This window comes from Canis aureus, chromosome 21 (assembly GCF_053574225.1).
Source record: "Canis aureus isolate CA01 chromosome 21, VMU_Caureus_v.1.0, whole genome shotgun sequence".
Lineage (NCBI taxonomy): Eukaryota > Metazoa > Chordata > Mammalia > Carnivora > Canidae > Canis > Canis aureus.
In genome coordinates this window covers 20,747,660-20,769,811 of record NC_135631.1, presented here as the reverse complement: position 1 = coordinate 20,769,811, position 22,152 = coordinate 20,747,660, and the positions used below count along the sequence as shown (strand labels likewise).

Below are 22,152 nucleotides of genomic sequence, written 5' to 3'. Positions count from 1 at the left end.
ACTCTACTCCTTGACTACAGTGATTGGTTCAGAAGGGTCCATGGCCCAACGCCAGGCCGAGCAGTCATCCCCTGAACTTCTGCTGGAACTTTCACATGAGAGGCTTGCTTCTGGCTGTGAACATAAGCTCTACAGATGATTTCAGTTGAGAGTGGCCATCTTTGCCTGCACTTCAGGATAGGCTTTTGAAAATGAAGCCATCACAGAAGAAAGTAGAGTGAAACAGAGTGCCAGGATCCCAAGGATGTCCCTAGACCCCTGCATCTAGCAGTGCCTGAAGTTGTGTTGAATCTAGACTTCTCCCATTTTTTCTTATGATAACTTATATAACATACAATTTACCATTTAAGCCATTTTTAAGTGTACAGTGCAGAGGCATTAAACGCATTCACATTGTTGTGCAGCCAGTGCCACCACCCATCCCAGACCTTTGTCATCTTCCCCAGACTAAGACCGTTAAACAGCAGCTCCCCCACTCTCGCCTCCCCTCAATCCCTGGCAATTACCATTCTTTCTGTCTCTGTGGATTTGACAACTCTCAGCACCTCATATATGTCGAATCCTACAATGTTTGTCCTTTGGTGAGTAGCTCATTTCACTTACCACATCTTCAGGATTCATTCAGGTTGTAGCATCTGCCTAGACTTCCCACTGTTAAGAGCCAATAAATCTACATTAGCCTGAACTGTTCTGAGTTATATTTCTGTCACTTATGACCAAAAGAATTCCTGGCTAATATAGATATGAAGAGAGAAAGAAAAAATGAGACAAAAGGTAGAGGAGAGTCCCTCTGGAAAGCTTCCATCTCCTTTCTAGGCATGACTGCATGAGGCCCTTGAGGTCTCTAAAGACATGACCATCTCTTTCTTTCTCTCTGTCAATCATATGAATTCATTTCTGTTAAAATGAAGAGCTGTAACCAACATCCTTCCTTGTTCCCTCTAAGGTAAAGCCTGAACGTCTCCAGTGTGGGATAAAGGGCCTCCATCTTTAAGTCCTGTCACCTTCAAGAGGATCCTATTCTTAAGCCTCGCCGAAGCTCTCGCCGTTTACCGAATAATTCAGTATTTTTGGTGCCTCCCTCTCTGCCTAGAATGTCTCTCTTTTCCTAAGCAGAGAACTCCTACAAAGCCTTTGAAACCCTACTCCTCTCTGTAGTTGCTCTGACTTCCTTTTAATTCTCCGAAGCCACAGACATTTTGCACTGCAACTGTTTATAGATTTCTTAGTCTTTAGATGAACAGCTCCAAGAGGGGATGGGTTGTATCTGTTTCTTTATATTCTAGACACAGCACAGTTGCTAACAGTGACTTTTTTTTTGAATAAATGAACATGAAAAACTACTTGATAAGACCCAATACTTGATATCTAAATACTGAGGGCTTGAAAAATTGCTTACCATCTAAGTAGGTGAAATATGTTCCCTGAAGGCTTTTTTTAAAAAGGTATTTTCACTATTAATAAAAATCCAGAGTGAATCCTAAGCCCGGTACAGACAGAGTTAGCAAATATTTCCAAGAGTGGAAACTCAGATAAATAATTCTTCACCATATTTGGTCAGTTGTGGAATAGTGTTTTTCCATGGTCTGGCTTGCGCTTTGCAGCATGTATTCTTTTTAAGGATATACAATGTCCATTACTTGCTAATTATGTTGGATTATCCCTTAATCCTTATACTCCTGGGTGAACTCAAGAAATGATGGGTCATGACATCATGTGAAAATTCACCTTCTGTTGCTCTCTGGTATTGTTTCTTTCTTTTCCCTGTTCCCTGTATCTGTCTCTGCCTGATATATTTGGAAGACATTCGAGCTGGACAGTCCAGCTAAATGAGACATTTTGTTAATGTGCTGCCTTCTCCATAGGTTGCTTTAGAGTTAGATATTTTTCTTCTTGTGGAACACATAAAACCCTCACATAGACCCCTCTGGCCTACCACAGCTTTTTTTTTTTTTTTTTTTTAAGATTTTATTTATTTATTCATGAGAGACAGAGAGAGAGATGCAGAGACACAGGCAGAGGGAGAAGCAGGCTCCATACAAGGAGCCCGACGTAGGACTTGATCCTTGGCCTCCAGGATCAGGCCCTGGGCTGAAGGCAGCGCTAAACCGCTGAGCCACCCAGGCTGCCGGCTACCACAGCTTTTGAAAGGATAGAGGATCTTTGTCATTTAGAAAATGTCATGTCTTTGATTTTTCTAACTGATGGTCTTGAGTCATAAGCACAGACCGTTTTCTACAAATTTCTTTGTACACCTAATTCTTTCTTTTCCACAAAAGTAGCTGCTTTTAAGAAAAAAAAGATTTTATTTATTTGTTCCAGGGAGAGAGAGGGAGAGACAGACAGACAGCACAAGTGGGGGAGAGAAGAGGCAGAGGGAGAGGGAGAGAGAAACTTAGACTCCACACTGAGCATGGAGCCTGACCCTGGGCTCAATCCCAGGACCCTGAGATCATGACCTGAGCCAAAAATCAAGAGCCAGCCACTTAGCTGACTGAGCCACCCAGGACCCCACAAAGGTAGCTTTTTAAAATTTTGGTAATATACATGCTCAGTTTGGGCAATTTAGAAAATTCAGGAAAAAAAAGAAAGGGATTATCATTAATAATTGCATAATCCCATGATCAGAGCCTGATTTTTGTTAAGATGTTGGCATATTTGCTGTTGCTAAGATATTGGTTTATCTCCCTCTACTGTAGTATTTTTAAAAACATCTCCACTGAGGTATCACTGGCATAAAATAAGCTGTGCATACCGAAAGCATACCATTTGATGACTTTGGACATATTTCCACATTTGTGAAATGATCACTACAATTGAGATAATGAACATCACCCCAGAGTTTCCTGGTGCCTCCTTGGTCATCTGTCCCTGCTGGTCCTTCCCACCCCCAGGTATCCACTGATCTACTTTCTTTCACTAGAGATTCGTTTGGATTTTCCAGAAATTTATGTAAGTGGAATCATACACTGTGTACTCTTTTTTGTCTGGCTTCTTTCACCACTCAGCATAATTATTTTGAGTTTCATCCACACTGTTGTGTGTTCGTTCCTTTTTAATTAATGACTCATATTCTATAGTGTGGATGTACCGTACTCTGTGGACTTGTGAACCGACATCTGGCTTGTTTCCAGCTATTATAAATGAAGCTGCTGCAAATATTCGTGTACAAGAATTTCTGGACTTTTATTTCTCTTGGGTAAATACCTAAGAGTGAAATGGCTGGCTCATATGGTAGGTGCATTGTTTACTTTTTTTCAAGGAACTGACAAAGTTTTTTCCCAAGCAGTTGTATCATGTTACATTTCCATCAGCAATCAGGATTGACGTTTCCAGTCCTTGGCATCACTGTCACTTGGTATAGTCCATCTTTTTAATTTTAGCCATTCTAGTGGGTGTGCGATGGGTATCTCCTTGCGGTTGCAATTTTTGTTTCCCTAAAGAGTAATGATATTGAACATCTTTTCACATTCTTATTGCCATTCGTATGTGTTCTTTGGTGAAGTATCTGTTCAAATCTTCTGCACATTTTAAAAGTGTAGTGTATATCTTCTTCTTATTGAGTTGTAAGAATACTTTATATTCTAGATCCAAGTCTTTTGTTGGAGAGGTTTGTCCAATATTTTCTCCTAGTCTGTGGCTTGCCTGTTCATGTTTTGTACTAGTGGGTTTTGAAGAGCAAAAGATACTAATTTTGGTAAAGTCCAGTTTCTTGATTTTTCCTTGATAGCTTGTTTTTTATGTCCTATTTAAGAAAATCTTGCTAAACCCAAAACCACTAAGATTTTCTCCTGTGCTTTCTTCTGTATGTCTCCTAAATTTTGATCTATGAGCCATTTTTAGTTTTTGTTTACAATGTGAGGTATGGATCCAAGTCATTGTTTTGTTTTGCATACGGTTCTCTGGTTCCAGCATTTTGAATAATTCTATATCATCTCTTTGTACATGTGCTATGATAAGCTTGGTATCTCTGTGGTCCTGTTGAATGGTTGTGCGGCCTTTTACAAGTCTCTCTGACTTTCCATATCTCAGTTTAATAATATGTAAGATGGGTATCATAGTTACTGGCCCTATCTATCTGAAGAGTTGTTCTAGTGATCGACTATACAACTATACTTATAGTTGAGATAAGTAATATCACTCATGGCTTTTTTTTTCTCTGAAATGTTGGAAACGTGAACGTCAACCTTGATGCTTCCTTCCCCATCATTGCCATGCTCAGGTACTTCTAGGTATTTATTGAATCTGTTGTCTCCTTACAACTCTCACCCCTACTGTCCTCATCAAGCAAGACTCTTTGCTCATCCAGACTATTGCAGCATCCTACCAACTGGTCTCCTGCCCCTGGATTTGCTGCCCTTTTGCCTGACTTCTCTGCTGCCTCCAGGGTGAATCATCAAACCTTGTTGGTTGGGTTATCTTCTGCTTACACCGTATCATCCATCCAAGTCCATGCTCTGGCCCTGCCTCTGCTCTAGCCTCATCTCCCACTGCTCCCTGCTGATATTTTATGTGTAGGATCACACTCTCTTCCTACCCCCTAACTACCCAAGCCCCTACAGACACATGTTGCTCACCTCCATGAGCCTGGACTCTAGCAGTGAGACTTGCCTCTTCTCTGTGTTCCTACTGTACTCTGGGAGCTACCTCCATGCCCAGAGTGTCACGTTGCCTTTACCACATCGCACTTTAAGTACCACTTGTGTCTCTCCCGTCAAAATGTAAATAGCTTAAGAAAAGGCACTGTTGCTTTATGCGTTTTTATATTTTGACATCCAGCATAGAGTTGGGCTCAAAGTAGAACCAAGAGTTATTTGACGATCTAAACATGGTATCAGAAGTTACCAGGGGCGAAATGGCCATTGGAAATCATCCAGGTGAGCATTTCCTCACCCAGACTCAGAGCCGATGACTATAGAAAGTTTCTACCCATGTCTCTGGAATGAGGGAAAGGGCCGGAATTAATGTAAGGCCTTACTCTTTTGTCTTGGCAGGGATCATTGGTGGATACTATTTAAATAGGAGGGTAGGAGGTGGAGGGAAAGGTTATTAAGAACAGTATCTGAGAATGAGACTATGATTATCTCAGTATCTCCCCACAAAATACTTGTTAAAAGGAAAAATAAAAACTAGAGTAGAGAAGATGCCGGGGTGGCTCAGTCAGTTGGGCATCCAACTCTTGATTTCAGCTCAGGTCGTAATCTCAGGGTCATGAGATCGAGTCCCGAGTCAGGCTCTGTGCTCAGCAAGGAGTCTGCTTGAGATTCTCTCCCTTTCTCTCCCTCTGTCCCTCCCCCTGGTCACATGCATTCTCTCTCTCTCTCAAATAAATAAATAAATCTTTAAATGAAATCTACAGAAAAGATACACAAGAATGTGAATATATTTACTACCATTGAACTATACACTTAAAAATGGTTAAAATGGTAAATTTTGTGTTGTGTCTATTTTACCATAATAAATAAAATAGACAAGAGGAAAAAAACTATATGGTAGAAAAACTGGACAATAAATACCTTAATCGAGTGGTCAAAATTAACATCACTAATGGTCTAATGGACACCATGGACCTGTAGATGTGAGACCTGAGAAGGGCCCCTTAGCACTTACATAGCATTCCAGAAAAAGTACATAACCGCAATCCAACCATGGGGAGTCACGAGGCTGACCCAAATTAAAGGTCAGGCCATACAATAACTGGCCTGTATTCTTGAAAAATATCAATGTCATAAAAGGTAAGGACGGTTCCAGGTTAAAGCATGACAACTAAATGTCATATGTGAACCTGGATCAGCTCCTGCCCCACACAAAAAAGAAGTTTCCTTCTTCCTTTCCTTCTCCCTCTTCTCCTTGTCTTCCTCCTTCTTCCCCTCCTCCTCCTCCTTGTTTTTAAGCAAAGCACTTTATAGAGATAGCTGGTAAACTTGGAATTTTATCTATTAGATTAGAATAAAATGTATTCCTTTTCCTGAGTGTGCTAACTGTACTATTGTTATGGTAGAGGCTCTCCTTGTTTTTAGGAACTACACACTGAGCTGTGTATTTGAGGGGAAGGTGCACAACCTACTCTCAAGTAGCTCAGAAGTAATCTGAGTTAATGCTAAAGCCCATGTGGCAAAGTGTTACAAATGGATGACTCTGTATAAAAGATATGCAGGCATCCTTTGTACTGTCCTTGCAAACTTTTCCTTAAGTTATGCAAGTATTTCAAGACGAAAAAGTTTTTAAAATTGCCTGGGGATTGATGCAATAAATGTCATATCCATACAAGGTCATGTGTGGCAGCGATCAAAAATAATGAAAAGAAATATATTTATCGATGTGAAAACAAGTTCCTGACTTAGAATTGATTGAAGAGAGCAAGTTGCAGTACTCTCTTGGTTTTATTCAGAATAAAACAAAAATCTCCTTTTCTGAAGAACAGTCTGGAAAGATGTGTACCAAAATGTCAGTGCTGGTCATTGCTGAGTTAGGAAATAAAGGGTAATCTAAATGTTCCTCTTTAGGTTGATCTCTGTTTTCTCTTCTTTCTACACTGCACATGCATTAATTGTGCCACAAAATTAATTAGTAAATATTGTAAAGAAACAAAGGATACAAAAAGCTTTGAAGCCATGCACAGGCGTGGACTGATGGGGGGCCCTCTGAGCTGGGGTATTTGTCTTCTTCAGTCACCTCTTTTCCTGGTAGAAGCTTGACATTCTACCAATTTCCAACATCACCCTGTGGTGATCTAAAGAAGAAAACCCTGTATCCCCCATCCTCTGTCTCCTGCGGCTCTGCCTTCTCAAGATAGAGCCCTCAGAGAGTCATTCTGGTGTATTTGGTATTCTAGATTGCTCTTTGTGTATTCTTTGTGTTTCTTGCCACCAGGTGGATTTAAGGTAGGTATTTTCAGCTGCTTGTTCTCCCAGTGTCCCTAACTAATGGCGAGATGCTGGATTTTAGGGATGTCCCTGAGTGTTGTGCGTAGGGGAAATGTCACCCACCTCCTTCTCTTGCGTTCCCACCTGCTCTCAGCAGGCGCAAGAATGATCACTACATCCTGGCCTGCTGAATTTGAGGGCTTGGAAGATGGAACAATCTCGCTTTTCAGAGATGCCTTCTTTGAAATCTCTCACTCTAACTTTGCTGCAGGTCCTGCAAAGACAAAAAGCACGACAGTTATGATATCGTTAGTGTGTAGGTTAAAAGTTTCTCTCTCCCCTCGTCTGTCTTGCAGAGCCATCTCTAATGGTTGATTCAGCTTCTGGATGTCCCAGAAAATCGGATCATCGTCTACCACATTTACCCTTTAAGACTATGTTTTCCTGTTAATTGAGCATAATGTCACGGTCTTCTTATTTTTATTCAAAATGTTTTAATGAATTTGTTCCACTTCCTTCATTTTCTTGTCTTGAGTTCTTCATCAGCGCCTTTAACGTTCAGTTTCTGAACACATATTTGGAGATTTTTGCTTATTATATATTGTACCTCTTGAGACATGTTGGATTTTCTTGTCATTTTGACACTGATTTACCAGAATGAACTTCCTGCGAGAACACTGTTGCGAAGAAATTGTTCTGCTCTGACAGCAGATGATTGTCATTAGTTTTGCTCAGTTTGGGGACCCGGTGCATACGCTGTGGAAATTGCAGTGGTGATGATCTGCAGTCCACTGGGTCTGGGCATTTTCTTAATGTGAGCTACCGCCAGCTCATTACATCAGCTTCTTATGTTTGGAGATAGGCAACCTGGTTTAAAAATATCATTTTTATTATTTATTTTTATATTGCCAAGTGACAAGATAAGCACAGCATGGAGTAAAGGCTTGCTTAGATATTTGTTCAGTCTCATGTCTTCCTGGACCTTAGTTCTAAGGACTCTTTCTTGTTGTTTTTTTCTTGATCTCATTTGTCCTTTAAAATAAAGCCAATATGTGCTAAAACTAACCGAAGGAAAAACTCAGTATTCCTCAGGTCATGCTTGTTCAAAATATCCCTTTCATCCCTTTGGGAAATAAAACAGCTTAAAAGTTTGCAAATGAATTTATTTGCATGGTCATTTCCTTTAGGTTTGGAATCATATTCTTGAAGTACTTGGAAACCCTGAACCTAAAATTATACTCTGCTAGAAAGTGGGAAAATAGCCCCAAAGACTAGAAGGTAGTTGGAGGAGGCCCCACTTTTGCTATAGGTGCTGTTACTATCAAACACTGACCTTTGTGAGATGTGGAAGCCAATCAGCCAAGAAGGCACAGATTTTGGTCCTTTGAACCCTTCCTTGAATGTCTCTGGAGCCACAGCTTTTCATCCCAGTTTGCTGCCACCTGGCCCAGTTCTCATGATCCCCTTGTCTCCTCACTGGTGCCTCTACATCCACTCCGGCCTTCCGCAGCCTGTTCCCTAAAGGGCTGTGCTTGAAATGCAAATGTGATCATGACTCGGCTTCCCTCTAAAGCTCCACATGGCTCCTCATTCTGTTCGGGCTAAAATCCAGTTTGTGCATGATTGGGCCTAACCTTCCTCTCCCACGTCATCCACCACCATTCTCCGCTCCAGCCCTGTGGTCCTGCCACAGGGCCTCCCTGGCCTCCCTTCGTTCCCTTAGAAGCTCTGTGCTCCCACCTGCTTCCATCTGGGGGGGGGGGGGGGGGAGGGCTCCTTCATTACAGCATCTCACACGGCCCTAGCTCTCTCCTGCTGAACAAACCTTCAGTTTGTTTCCACATATTCATTATTGTCTCTCTTTGATTAAGCTCCACTTGAGAAGAGAACCGATCACTGCCATGGTGCCAGCACCAAACCCAGAGATGTGGTTAAGTCAGAAAAACTCAAGATGTGGTCTAGGTCAATTTGCTGGTTTCCATCAAAGAAAATTAACTCCACAATTGGGTGTGCTTACACCATTGCCACAGACCGACCAGGCAAGACTTTGTGCCTCTTGAGTAAATTCCCGTCTGTTATAACAATGCAGCAAGCATTAGTTCAGTTCTATAGTATTTACTATGCAAGTTACATTGGCTCAAACTTATTCTGACTCAGTTGCAGGACCCATCCTCTCTTCCCTTTCATTTGAGTCTTCCTCGAAGTTTCTGAAGTGTGGCAGCCGCCAAGCCTCATCCAGCCTCTGCTCTTCCTTTTGCTGTTGTCCGCTGTCCCAAAACCAACAGAAGGAACAATCCAGAGGCCTTTCTCCACAGTTCCCCTGGGAGATCACCAGCGTCCACACACTGGCTGGTTACCCGGGTCCTTACACATGGAGTCTTCCCAAAGTAAAGGAAAAGTTTGGCCCAAAGATGAATGTAAGTCTCCACCCCTAGAGGCCAAAACTGTTCACAAAGGTTCAAAAACTAAACAAGCAGCAATAACAACAAAAAACTTTAAGTTTTAGAAATCAGCCAAGACATATAAAATACGCATCACCTTATTTAATTTACACAAAAGTCCAGGACTGTGTTATTATCTCTGTTTTAGAGATGAGAAAACACTGAGGCTCTGGGGACATTGACTCCCCAACACAGCGCCAGGGCCACGATTAAACCCAGATCTAACCATGTTTGCTCTTAACCAGTGCAGGCTGCCGTCGGTGGGAATGGCTGACATTGCATACGATTAATTTCAATGAGCTCTGTTGTCCAGAATCATCCTGTAAAGGCAAAATCATCCAATAGGCTTGACTGAAGATAAAGTATTTATAGCAAGACACACACTGCATTCCTACGTGTTAGTTTTATCATCTTAATCTCTTAACTTCAGACATGCTCACATGTAAGGTATGTTCCCCCAAGTCTCTATTTCTCCTTGTAACATATAACCTACTAACACCACCTGGGCAGGGGCCTCCTCGTGCAGACTCCCCAGAGCTGATATCCCTTTCAGCTGCCTGTGTGATGCTCTTTGAGGACTTGGCATGGCCCTAAGGTCATGCTGCCAAGCTTGTGCTTATTCTTAGTTTCAGGAGGGTGGGATAGACTTGTTGCCAGAATCCTGCTCTGGCATTCCAGGTAACTGACCACAAGCTAAAGCCAGTTCTGCTATTTGTAGTGAGTGACAAAAATAGCCTCATCCCTTTAAAAGGTGCGCCAGTGCCATATGCCCGCTGGCCTCCTACCATCTGAAAGATGCTTCTCTCCAGACCTCAGATGGCAGCAGGGCTTCTGATACAGACCCAGAAGCACCATGGTGCACACATCTGCTCCAGGGGCACCCAGAGCATGGGGAGACACAAGTGCGGGGCTTTGGCACAGGAGTCAAGCTAGAACCTAGTTATGGACTCAAGGAATGAGGCAGGAGCTTAGGAAGAGGGGAATGAGGTGACGCTGACTCCAGTTGTCGGAGTTGGGTAGAGTCAGGGTAGGAACATGAGCATCGCTTACCTCTTCCTGAGCCATGACCCATCCACAGACCCATTGGTCCCAGCCTTGGGCTGGGACTCAGTCTGGGTGTGAAAGGTTAACGGACCCAGCTGAAAGGGCTGGAGTGAGAGTAGAGTGTAGGCAGACCATGTTCCTCCCTAGCTGCACGTAGGTGAGCAGCTTACTTTGTCTCTCTGAGCTGTTTCCTTACCCAAAGCGGTTGGCCTAGAGAAGCCACTGCTGTGCCAGGTGTGTGCCTCAGAATCCCCTGGAAGCTTGTCAAAATCAGGATGCCCAGACCCTTGCAGACTGATTTGGGAGGTCCAGGGGGATACTGGGAATCTGGTTGTTTCCTAGGTTCCCTAGGAGATTGTGATCCACACCAGTGTTGGAGGGCCCTGTACTAGATGAACACAAGGGGTCTTCCCAAACATCCCTGTGTTCTAAAGTTTACCCAGTTGGCGATAAGAAAGCACAGATGGTAGGCATCTGCCTCACACAGTGATTGGGTGGCATCGGAATCAGACACTTTATCAGTCACTTGCTGCACCCCAAGAAATAGCCAACTGGGAGCTTACCCAAAGCCAGTTTTTCATGTGAGTTCACACCCTTCTCCATTGTCTCCTGGGCAACCCCTCCCGCTCATGGCTTAATTACCATCTCTCCCAGAGGTCACAAATTGGGGGCCACAAAGACAAACCTAGGCTAGCCACACACAAGTTTTATTTAGTCTGCCCAGTATTTTTTAAAGTCTATTTTGTGTAGGGTCAGACTGGGTATTTACTTTCTGGCTCACCACGAGCCCACCACACCCGAATGTGGCACACCCATCCAGCTTCAATCCTTTACATTACCTGCCTAGACCCCAATTTTAGATTTAATGCAGTGTCTTTACTCCTGTGTCCAGCACCGACCTCTCTCTGAGCATTGGGCCCATATACCCACAGGTCTCTTGGGGACAGAATCCAGTTGTGTATTTAATGGAAGACCTGGCACATTGGACAGGGCAGGGTAAACATTAGTGATATTATTATCCTTACTGTGCACCTCCTCTTGTCTTGTGGGCACCTCAGTTTATCCTAGTGTTCAAAACAGAGCCCAGGACTTTCCTCACCTTCACCCCCGGTCTCTTCACGTTCCCTCTTTCCACAAATGAAATCACCAGAAAGCAGGCCCTTCATCTAGGGCCCTTTTGGGCCCTTTTGTCTCCTTCAGTCTGACTTGACATCAGACCTTGTGCAAAATCTCTTTTGGTTCCCTTCCATTTTCTCCGATTCACTGTCACTATCCTAGCCCATGCCACTACTGCCTTTGCCAGGACTGTGGTAGTTGCTGGATTATTCTCCTGGGGACATTATTGTTTCTAACCCATTGCTCAGTTCAAAGCCACAATGCTCATTAAACAAACTTGATCTTGCCTCAGCCTTGCATACAGCCCATTTACTGGCTTTCTGTTGGCCCAGGATAGATTCCCAACAAGATCCTCCCCGGTCTGGCTCCTGCCTTCTCCCCAGCCTCCTCTGGCAGTCTGTGTTCCAGCCATCTGGGACTTGTGTTATCCCTGGGATGTGCCCTACTATCTCTGGCCGCTGGGCCCTTACATATGCTGTTCCTCCTCCTGGAGGACTCTTCCCCTTACTATTCATTTAAATAGTTGTGACATTTTATTTATGTTCCACTTAGCTCTTACTTCCTCAGAAAGTCTTCCCTGATACCCAAGATTGAGTCAGGCCTCCTGCTACAAGCTTGCAGAGCCCCTGTGCCTTCCCTGGCATAGCATTCATCACACGGCAACATGATGGCATGCTCTCTAGACCAAGAAAGGCTACACGAGGGCAGGAATAGTCACTCTCTAGGTTGTTCCCTGCTCTCTCTTCTATGTCTAGCACATGTATGGAACAAAGTAGTGCACGAAGTGTGCTAAAGAAAGGGAGAGAAAACAAAGAAGGGAAGCATGGAAGAGGAACCAGAAAGGAAGGCAACTAGCCACTCCTTCTTTCCAAAGGGAGGACAAGAGTGCACACATCGCACCCCCAACCTCAATCTCCTAAAATAGAGAACTTATGAGAGCAGGAATTCTCTTACTCAGTGCTGTGCCCTCAGTATCTCACAAAGAGTAAGTGTGCTGTGGAGGTCATTCTAAGAACGTCTTGACCTAGATTATAACCCATAACATAACCAGTCAGAGAACTACTATTTTTTTGTAATACACCTTGAGCAATGACTTAACTCTTCAGAGTATGTACATATATATATATGTACATATATATATACATATATAAAGTCTGATAAAAATTCAAATCTTAAAAAAAAAAAGAAAGAAAGAAAAGAAACAATAGATAAATTTTACACCAAGTACCCTGTTATTACTACCAGGGAAATCAGATTGGATTATGAACTTGCCAGTAGGAGGTCTGTTGTCCAAACACAGTAACACTGACTTGCAACACTTAAGGAAAATGTAATTCTTAAAGGCATAGAAACACTTAACATGCAGTTCATCTGCTGGACTCAAATGGAGATTTGGGCTACACCATCTAGTAAGCCAGAATGGAGGAGAAAGTGTGAACTTTGGCCCTTGAGAGCCGGAAGTTTGGGCCTAAGCCACTACTTACTGCGTACTTGCCTTTGACTTTTTTCCCTGTAAAATGGAGAAAATGAGACCTGCCTTGCAGGGTTGTTTGGAAGATTAAATATAAAATGTAAAGCACCTGGCACAGCCCTGGTGACCAGGTGCCCATAGATGAGACTGTTGCAAGTACCTCTGCATTTCAGTTATTTAAGGGTATGATGGTTTGGCTCAGAGATACAAGGAGCTCATGAAATACTCCTCTCCCTGTGGAAAGAGGCATTATTTCTTTACTGTCAGTGTCCTAAAAGAATGAGAAAACCAGTGGCAGAGAAACAGGAAAGCAATAGCAACAAAGAAGCATGGGAATGAAAATCCAAGAATTGGATTCTCACTGGATCTTGGAGTCAAGGCTTTTCTTTCCTTGTTTCCCTTCTCCCTCTCCGGTATTCCTGGGGAAGCCTCCTCAGTGAGGGTAACCAGGGGCGGGATCCTAATGGACAGAAGGAGTTTTGCTTTTCTAGGCTACTCATCACTCCAGTGCTTTTTTATTTTTTTATTTTTAAATTTATTTTTTAAAATTTATTCATGAAAGAGAGGCACACAGAGAGAGGCAGAGACATAGACAAGGGGAGAAGCAGGTTCCCTGTGGGGAGCCCGATGCAGGACTCAATCACAGGACCCCAGGACCACGACCTGAGCTCAAGGCAGATTCTCAACCACTGAGCCACCCAGGCATCCTACTCCGGTGGTTTTTTTTTTAAATAAAATTCATATTCAGGCATTTTTTAAAATAACTTTTTTTTCTTATTTCAAAGGCAAATCGTGTTCATTCTGGAAAATTCATACAAGCAAAAAGAAGAAAAAAGTTAGCCAAAAACTCCACTGCTAGATGACTACTGAAAACGTTTTTTGGAGTCTATCCTTTCAAATTTCAAAATGTTTTCTAGGCAATAAGTACATCAACCAATATGTCTTATATGACACATGAGATCAGATGGTACATACCATTTTGTAACCTGATTTTTCTCACTGAACAGCTTTCCTTTTTTTTTTTTTTTTTAAGATTTTATTTATTTATTCATGAGAGACACACAGAGAGAGGCAGAGACACAGGCAGAGGGAGAAGCAGGCTCCATGCAGGGAGCCTGACGTGGGACTCGATCCCGGGTCTCCAGGATCACACCCTGGGCCTAAGGCAGGTGCTCAACCGCTGAGCCACCCAGGTGTCCCTCTGAACAGTTTTCCATGTCAGCAAAGGAACATTATCTAATGTCACCATGGGCGACTTCGGCAGGTGCCTGGGGTGGCTAGCCGCAGGTATTTGCCGTCCCCTCCCTGGGTGCAGACTGGTGGCTTTTCTGTGAAGAGTGATTCACTGAACGACTTGGTAGTCAAACCTTTCCGCAGCCCCTGATTGTTCCCTTACAATGAATTCCCACATTCATAGTTTATTTTCTCAAGAAAAGAAAACAGTAAGACAGTGCATTGAAAATGTTTAGGTCGTAAGTGGGCCTTACAGGTAGTGGTGGTGGGGAGACTGTCATTCAGCATTATGCTTTTATTTCTGATCCTGTTCAACTTCCAAATTTATCTCAAGGCAACCTCATTTCTAGTCAACTGACTTAAAAAATAAATAAGACACAGTCACTGTCCTTTAAAGAAATGATAATCTAATAGCACAGATAAGAGACACGGTAAACATCTGTATAAGTGAGTTTTCTCTCTCAATTTGATGCCAAAGTTCCTCAGCTATTCGCAATAAGAAGAAAGGTAAGATGGAATTGATAATACTAATAATAGCCCATGTTTGATGAGCGCTTATATATCTAGGAACTGTAGGACTTAGCGCTTATATATCTAGGAACGTCCTTTCGTGTAGGACGATGCTCACTGTGTTAAGTGACGTGCGTCACTGATTTCTACTGCTAGCCCCTGGGGTAGGTGTTATGGTTATGAACATTCTGTTGTATAAATTGTGATACAAGGTAGTGAAATAATTTGCCCAGGTAACTCAGCTAGTGAATGGTGGCCCTCTGAGGCTAGAGCCCTTTACTCCGAAACATATTCTTGGGCTGGGATAGAGGGTCACAGGAGCCTGGAATAAGCATTGTCATTCAACCTTCCAGATACTGCGGCCTGAAAACCAGCTTGCTGACATCTCCCATGGTAGGGTTCATGGTGACCAATCAGTGTACCTTCCGCAAACCCATCGGCTTTCCTCAGGTCCCAGTGGCTGCTTTGGCTGTGGAGAAAATGGGTCACTCCAGCGTGCATTACCGCCTGGCTCTGTTCCTACCTAAGGCCACCAAGGAGCTGCCTTCTGTCAATCACTGGGACCTCAGTGATGGCTTTTTCTTTGGCCACCCCAAGCTGGACCATTTGGAATCTTTAGCCTGTGCCACTGGGTCTTCAGTCCATGTCTTTGTAAATCCAGCCACCAGCAAGCCAATGGGCCTTCCAGAAGACTTCAGGAAGGGCCTTCTGAGGCTAATGAGTGCAGCTTCTGTGTGAATCATCCGTGGAAGTTTGCTCATCAGAAAATAAAATTCTGTTTATCTTCTAAAACATTTTCTTTAGATTTCCTTGGCATACCTTTTAACCCTCAAAATGACTGTCAGTTCCTTAAAAGTTTTTGTAAACAGAGTCATCTGGCTCCACTGATCAAGCATCTGTTTGTGTCCGGCCAGGGGCAGAGTGCTTTACACAGAGTCTCCGCCAGACACCCGGTAGGGCAGGTAGTACTCTTATGGCCTTTTTCAGAAGAGGAAAAGGAGGTTTGCAGAGTCGAAACAATTGGCCCAGAGTCCTCCAGCTGGGGAGTCCATCTGATTCTCAGTCTCCCGGGTGTGCTCTCTTGCGTGCGCCTTTATGGCTAATATCCTAGCAGCACGGCCACACACGTCCCTGGGTTGGGATCACCACCCATCTGATAGGACTGGTTAAATCTGCTCGGCTTCTTACTGGTAATAACGATGTAACCTCTATTTTTTTTTTTTTTAAAGATGAGAACATAAAAAAGAAAAAAAAACCAACAATACCTTTCTTTCATGTATTTAAAACAAGCAACCCTCTGACAGTTTTCTGATCCACAACTTCGCTTACTCACTCCAGCCATGGGCAGAAACCTAAAAGTAAGCACAAATAAGTAGTGTCTGCAGCTGAACCGTGTAAGGACCCTGCTTTGCATACTAATAAAAATGGTTACCTTTTGCTGAGCACTGGCTTTGTCAAGTACTTTCTGGGCATTTCCTTGATCAATCCCCATTCTTCTCGGAGGTAGGGATTACTGTGGCCATTTTTCAGATGAGATCGCGGAGGTTTTAAAGTGAACTTGCTAGAGTAGGAGAAGGAGTTCTAGTCTAACCTTTGCCTGAATCCGGGGAAAGGGAGAACCACAAGCTGACTCTCTCTGAGCCTCAGTTTCCACCTCTGAAAACAAGACCCTACATGACCTTTTTCAGTTGGGGCTCTGGATGGTTTTTGTTTTGTTTTGTTTTTGAAATTGCAGAGAGCTCTTTTGATCTGCTTTTGAATTAAGTTCTGAATCCCTGCTGCATATGCACAGGGCTTTGTGAATGTTGTCACCACAATAAAACAACAACAACAACAACAACAAAAAAAAACCAGTGCTGAGTTTGATTCCTTTGACATTTAATGCAGTCTGTTTCTTCCAGTAGTAGATCCATCTTGCATAGAACATTTTGCACAAGAAGGAAAGACTATGAACCAGCAGCCTGTATCCATAGGCATGGCCTGCCTGAGGGGTCCCACTTGACCTGCTCAGAAAGGGCCTTAAGAAAAACTCCTGAGGTCAAACTCTCCCTCTTTGCAGATGACATGATACTGTATGTAGAAAACCCAAAAGACTCCACCCCAAGATTGCTAGAACTCATACAGCAATTCGGCAGTGTGGCAGGATACAAAATCAATGCCCAGAAATCAGTGGCATTTCTATATACTAACAATGAGACTGAAGAAAGGGAAATGAAGGAGTCAATCCCATTTACAATTGCACCCAAAAGCATAAGATACCTAGGAATAAACCTAACCAAAGAGCTAAAGGATCTATACCCTAAAAAGTACAGAACACTTCTGAAAGAAATTGAGGAAGACACAAAGAGATGGAAAAATATTCTATGCTCATGGATTGGCAGAATTAATATTGTGAAAATGTCAATGTTACCCAGGGCAATTTATACACTTAATGCAATCCCTATCAAAATACCATGGACTTTCTTCAGAGAGTTGGAACAAATCATCTTAAGATTTGTGTGGAATCAGAAAAGACCCCGAATAGCCAGGAGAATATTAAAAAAGAAAACCAGAGCCGGGGGCATCACAATTTCAGATTTCAGGTTGTACTACAAAGCTATGGTCATCAAGACAGTGTGGTACTGGCACAAAAAAAGACACATAGATCAATGGAACAGGATAGAGAACCCAGAAATGGGCCCTCAACTCTATGATCAACTAATATTCGACAAAGCAGGAAAGACTATCCACTGGAAAAAAAAGACAGTCTCTTCAGTAAATGGTGCTGGGAAAATTGGACATCCACATGCAGAAGAATGAAACTAGACCATTCTCTTCCACCAGACACAAAGATAAACTCAAAATGGATGAAAGATCTAAATGTGAGACAAGAATCCATCCAAATCCTAGAGGAAAACACAAGCAACACCCCTTTTTGAACTTGGCCACAGCAACTTCTTGCAAGATACATCTATGACGGGAAGGGAAACAAAAGCAAAAATGAATTATTGGGACTTCATCAAGATAAAAAGCTTCTGCACAGCAAAAGAAACAGTCAACAAAACTAAAAGACAAACTACAGAATGGGAGAAGATATTTGCTAATGATGTATCAGACAAAGGGCTAGTTTCCAAGATCTATAAAGAACTTATTAAACTCAACACCAAAGAAACAAACAATCCAATCATGAAATGGGCAAAAGACATGAACAGAAATCTCACAGAGGAAGACATAGACATGGCCAACACGCACATGAGAAAATGCTCTGCATCACTTGCCATCAGGGAAATACAAATCCAAACCACAATAAGATACCACCTCACACCAGTGAGAATGGGGAAAATTAATAAGGCAGGAAACCACAAATGTTGGAGAGGATGCGGAGAAAAGGGAACCCTCTTACACTGTTGGTGGGAATGGGAACTGGTGCAGCCACTCTGGAAAACTGTGTGGAGGTTCCTCAAAGAGTTAACAATAGATCTGCCCTATGACCCAGCATTGCACTGCTGGGGATTTGCCCCAAAGATGCAGATGCAATGAAACGCTGGGACGCCTGCAATCCGATGTTTATAGCAGCAATGTCCACAATAGCCAAACTGTGGAAGGAGCCTCAGTGTCCATCGAAAGATGAATGGATAAAGAAGATGTGGTCTATGTATACAATGGAATATTCCTCAGCCATTAGAAACGATGAATACCCACCATTTGCTTCGACGTGGATGGAACTGGAGGGTATTATGCTGAGTGAAATAAGTCAATCGGAGAAGGACAAACATTATATGGTCTCATTCATTTGGGGAATATAAAAAATAGTGAAAGGGAATAAAGGGGAAAGGAGAGAAAATGAGTGGGAAATATCAGAGAGGGAGACAGAACATGAGAGACTCCTAACTCAGGGAAACGAACAAGGGGTGGTGGAAAGGGAGGTGGGCGGGGGGTGGGGGTGACTGGGTGATGGACACTGAGGGGGGCACTTGATAGGATGAGCACTGGGTGATATGCTATATATTGGCAAATTGAACTCCAATAAAAAATAATTAAAAAAAAGAAAAAAATCTTTTCTGTGTGTGTCACTTTTCAGTCCTTGTGGTTCTTGCATGTGCATTGTGTCATGCGTATTTGTGACTACTCTGAGGGCTGAGTATTATTATTATTATTATTGTCCACGTTACAATAGGGCTTCAGGAGGAAGGTGACCTATTGAGTTGTTTGTTTACCTACAAAACTTCTGTGTAGCAGAGGGAGAACTCAATCCAGCCACACCTTTGGACCCATCTTTCCATGCCACCAATTCTGCATCTCATCCCAGTGGTCCTGAATTTACAAATTTCACCATGCAAGACCACCAGTGTTTAAAATGGCAGCAATATTAACAGTGGATTCTCCAAGAGGCTCTTTAATTGGGGGCAACATAGTGGGGTAATTATGAGGGTGGGGGTCCCCCATCAGATGAACCTGATTTGTATCCTGGCCCTGCCATTTCTAATTAGGAGGATGCTATTTGACGTTGGGCATTGTTGGGGGTGCAAACACATTTGCTTGCCTATGTTTGATGCTCACACCCCCCAACCACAGCTGTCATGGACGGGACTCTGTTGCTTTAGACCCCTGAGATGGTGGAGTTGTTTGCTCCCACAACACAGCTTCTTCCTCTTCCCAATGGGTACCAGCCTCAGAGGTTGTTGTGAGGGTTCCAGGAGAAATGTGTGCAAGAACTTGGGAATAGTGGCTGGTTTGTGCCTGTTAGTGTAAAAGAAAAGAAATGCCATGTGCTCCAGCTACCCAAGCACCTCCAAGATAGGAAAGTAACCAAGCCTTACATTCATTTTCTTTCCTGTGCTTCAGTGGGAGTTGCACACTGTTTGTTTTTTTCTTCCTTTCTGTCTTTTAAGATTTTATTTACTTACTTGAGAGAGAGAGAGCACACAAGCAGGGAGAGCTGCAGTGAGAGAGGGAGCCCAATGAGGGGCTCAATCCCAGGACCCTGGGACCATGACCTGAGCCGAAGGCAGACACAACTGAATTTGCCACCCAAGTGCGCCCAATTTCTACTTTAAAAGTGATAGAGGTACGGAAGACACACAGGATGGTGGGATGGGTTACATCTACAATACGTTTAGCTAGCCTCGGACTCGGAACTGACCAGAATTGACAGTACAGATGGATTCTGTGCAAAGAGCGCCAAGTTCACATAAATCGCAAGCATTTTAAGTACTGATGACACAGTCTTTCCACTTAAAAATCCAAGTTTTTAATACTTTATCATGAGCCAAAACAGTGAATGTTACAGCACTCATTGGTTTTTAGGGGGGAAATTCTAGCACTATAAACTCGTTTTAAGACCCTAGAGAGCCAGATTTTAGTTGCATGTTCTTGGGAGGAAGCCAGATTTTTATAAAGGTGGCAAAATCAGTCTAGAAAGACTTTTAAAAACATCCAGTCAGCCATCCACCACTTAACTCCACAAGATGTTTTCGTTGGGCTGCTAACAAGTAGCCATGTCGCTGTTGTTTGCTGGGCACTTCTGAGCAGATAGGATTCATGCCTTTGCTAACAAGAAACAACTACAATAATCCAAGCAGGTGAAGAAAACCTTCAGGTGTTGCTGATTTTCTAACTACATTTTTTTTTTTTTTGTTACACTCGAATTCATTCAAAAACCTATAGTAAGAGACAAGAGGTACGAGATGTGTGTTCGTGTTTTGCTTGGACAGATTTTGGCTCCTAGCAATTAATGCTCTGAGTTACATTAAGCATATAAATAATGCTTTGTGACATTACAGTATTTCCCATTACAGATCAATTTTGTAGCATTTGTCCATAATCTGACTTGAAATGTTACCTAGAAACAAAATATGTTTTCCTTGAAACAGTCAGACCCTATTAGAAATCTAAGGCTTTACAAATCACCATGTTAACAGTTATGTCCTCTAGCTAAGGTTTTCTTTCTTTAAATAGTGTTAAATTCAGCCCCAGAAGCACTAGTCTCTGTGAGGGTTCTCTTCTTATGTGCACTGACTTGAAAGGAAAAATTTAGTGCTCAAAATATATTTAACATCTTACTATGCATAACTTAATAAATCAACCAGCATTCCCTTTTAGGGTGAAAATAATGTTAGCACCTTTTACAAGTGTTATGCTTCTAATTAGGTTACAAGATATTATTTTCTCATTTTTTAAAAGACAGGTTTTCATTGCTTAAAAAAAAAAAAAAGGGTGTCCGCCTAATTCTGGGTAAGAAGAGTTATTCTCACTCCCTGACCATATAATCATATGTCACGGGTGAGCCAAGAAAAAAAGGGAACATGGATCAGATCTGAAGGTTGGAGCGTAAAACCACCCAAAAAAACCCAGTGGAGATTTGGGGCCAGGAGCACCTGGATTTGAGTGCCAGCCCTGCCATTTAATCACTGTGGAGTCAAGCAAATTACTTAACTTCTCATTCAGAGAATGTGAGCTATTTTTTAATTATTTATACAGTTTTTTTTTTCCCCCTGAAGAAATTCTCTTTGATGAAAGCCAACAACCTCTCATTCATTCAGCACGTAATTATGGAGTACTTATTATAGACTAGACTTTACTGCTCTAGGTCCTGGGCAACCAGGCCACTGCTCTCACACTGCAGCATGGGGAAGATGGACAGCATACAAACAAGAACATGTCAAGTGTTGCAGTTGGTTGAAGGTGGCCCCCTGCAAAAGATATGTCTACCTCTAACCCCTGGAACCTGTGAATGTGACCTTACTTGGAAAAATAGTCTTTGTAAGGATCTTGAGACAAGGTCATCCTGGATTATCAAAGTGGACCCTAAATCCAATGACAAGTGTCTTTGGAAGTCACACAGAGGAAGAAAAGGCCATAAAATGGAGGCATAGGGTGGAGTGATGCGCCATAGCCAAGGAACACCTGGGGCCACCAGAATCTGGAAGCAGCAAGGATGGATTCTCCCTGAGAGCCCCAGAGGGAGCGCGGCCCTGCCAACCCCTTCATTTCAGACCTTGGCCTGAAGAACTGTGAAAGACTAAGTTTCTGTTGTAAGCCCCCCTCTTTGAGGTAATTTGTACATCAACCCTAGGAAGCAGTGGCTTCAATGGCAATATGTATCAAGAAGAAAATGAAATGGGGAAATGAGACAAAAATCTAAACAGGGACTCAAATGGGACCACTGTAAATGATGCGGTGTGGAAGGCCCCCTGGTGGAGGCACCCTGAGTCCCTCCATGCGGGAGATGGGTGTTCTGAATCTGAGGGCAGCAGTTGCAAAAGGCCCAAGCTGGGAATAAACTCGGCATGTTGGAGGACCAGAAAGTCAATGGGGCTGGCTATGGGAGGTGGAGAGGAGGGTGGCAGGGAGATGCTGATGCAGAAAGGGACCAGACCCTGTCGGACCTTGGAGGCCTTGAAACCCGTCCCAAAGAGTTACAGAGACTTGGAGATGCCCTTACTAGCAGAGAAAGAAGGAAGTTATGTTATTTGTTAAATAAGTAAATGTG

The 22,152-nt window shown here is 42.9% G+C and overlaps 1 protein-coding gene across 2 annotated transcripts in view; it reads left to right on the top strand.

Annotated features, from left to right (window-relative positions):
- Positions 1–15,475, top strand: part of LOC144292722 (uncharacterized) — a 172,113-nt gene extending 156,638 nt beyond the window's left edge. For both annotated transcript variants that reach the window (XM_077863466.1, XM_077863465.1), the window contains one exon: positions 15,035–15,475. In XM_077863466.1, coding sequence (XP_077719592.1) covers positions 15,035–15,419 — 385 coding nt within the window. In that variant the 3' untranslated portion in view covers positions 15,420–15,475. The remainder of the gene's footprint in view (positions 1–15,034) is intronic.
- The last annotated feature ends 6,677 nt before the right edge of the window (positions 15,476–22,152 follow it).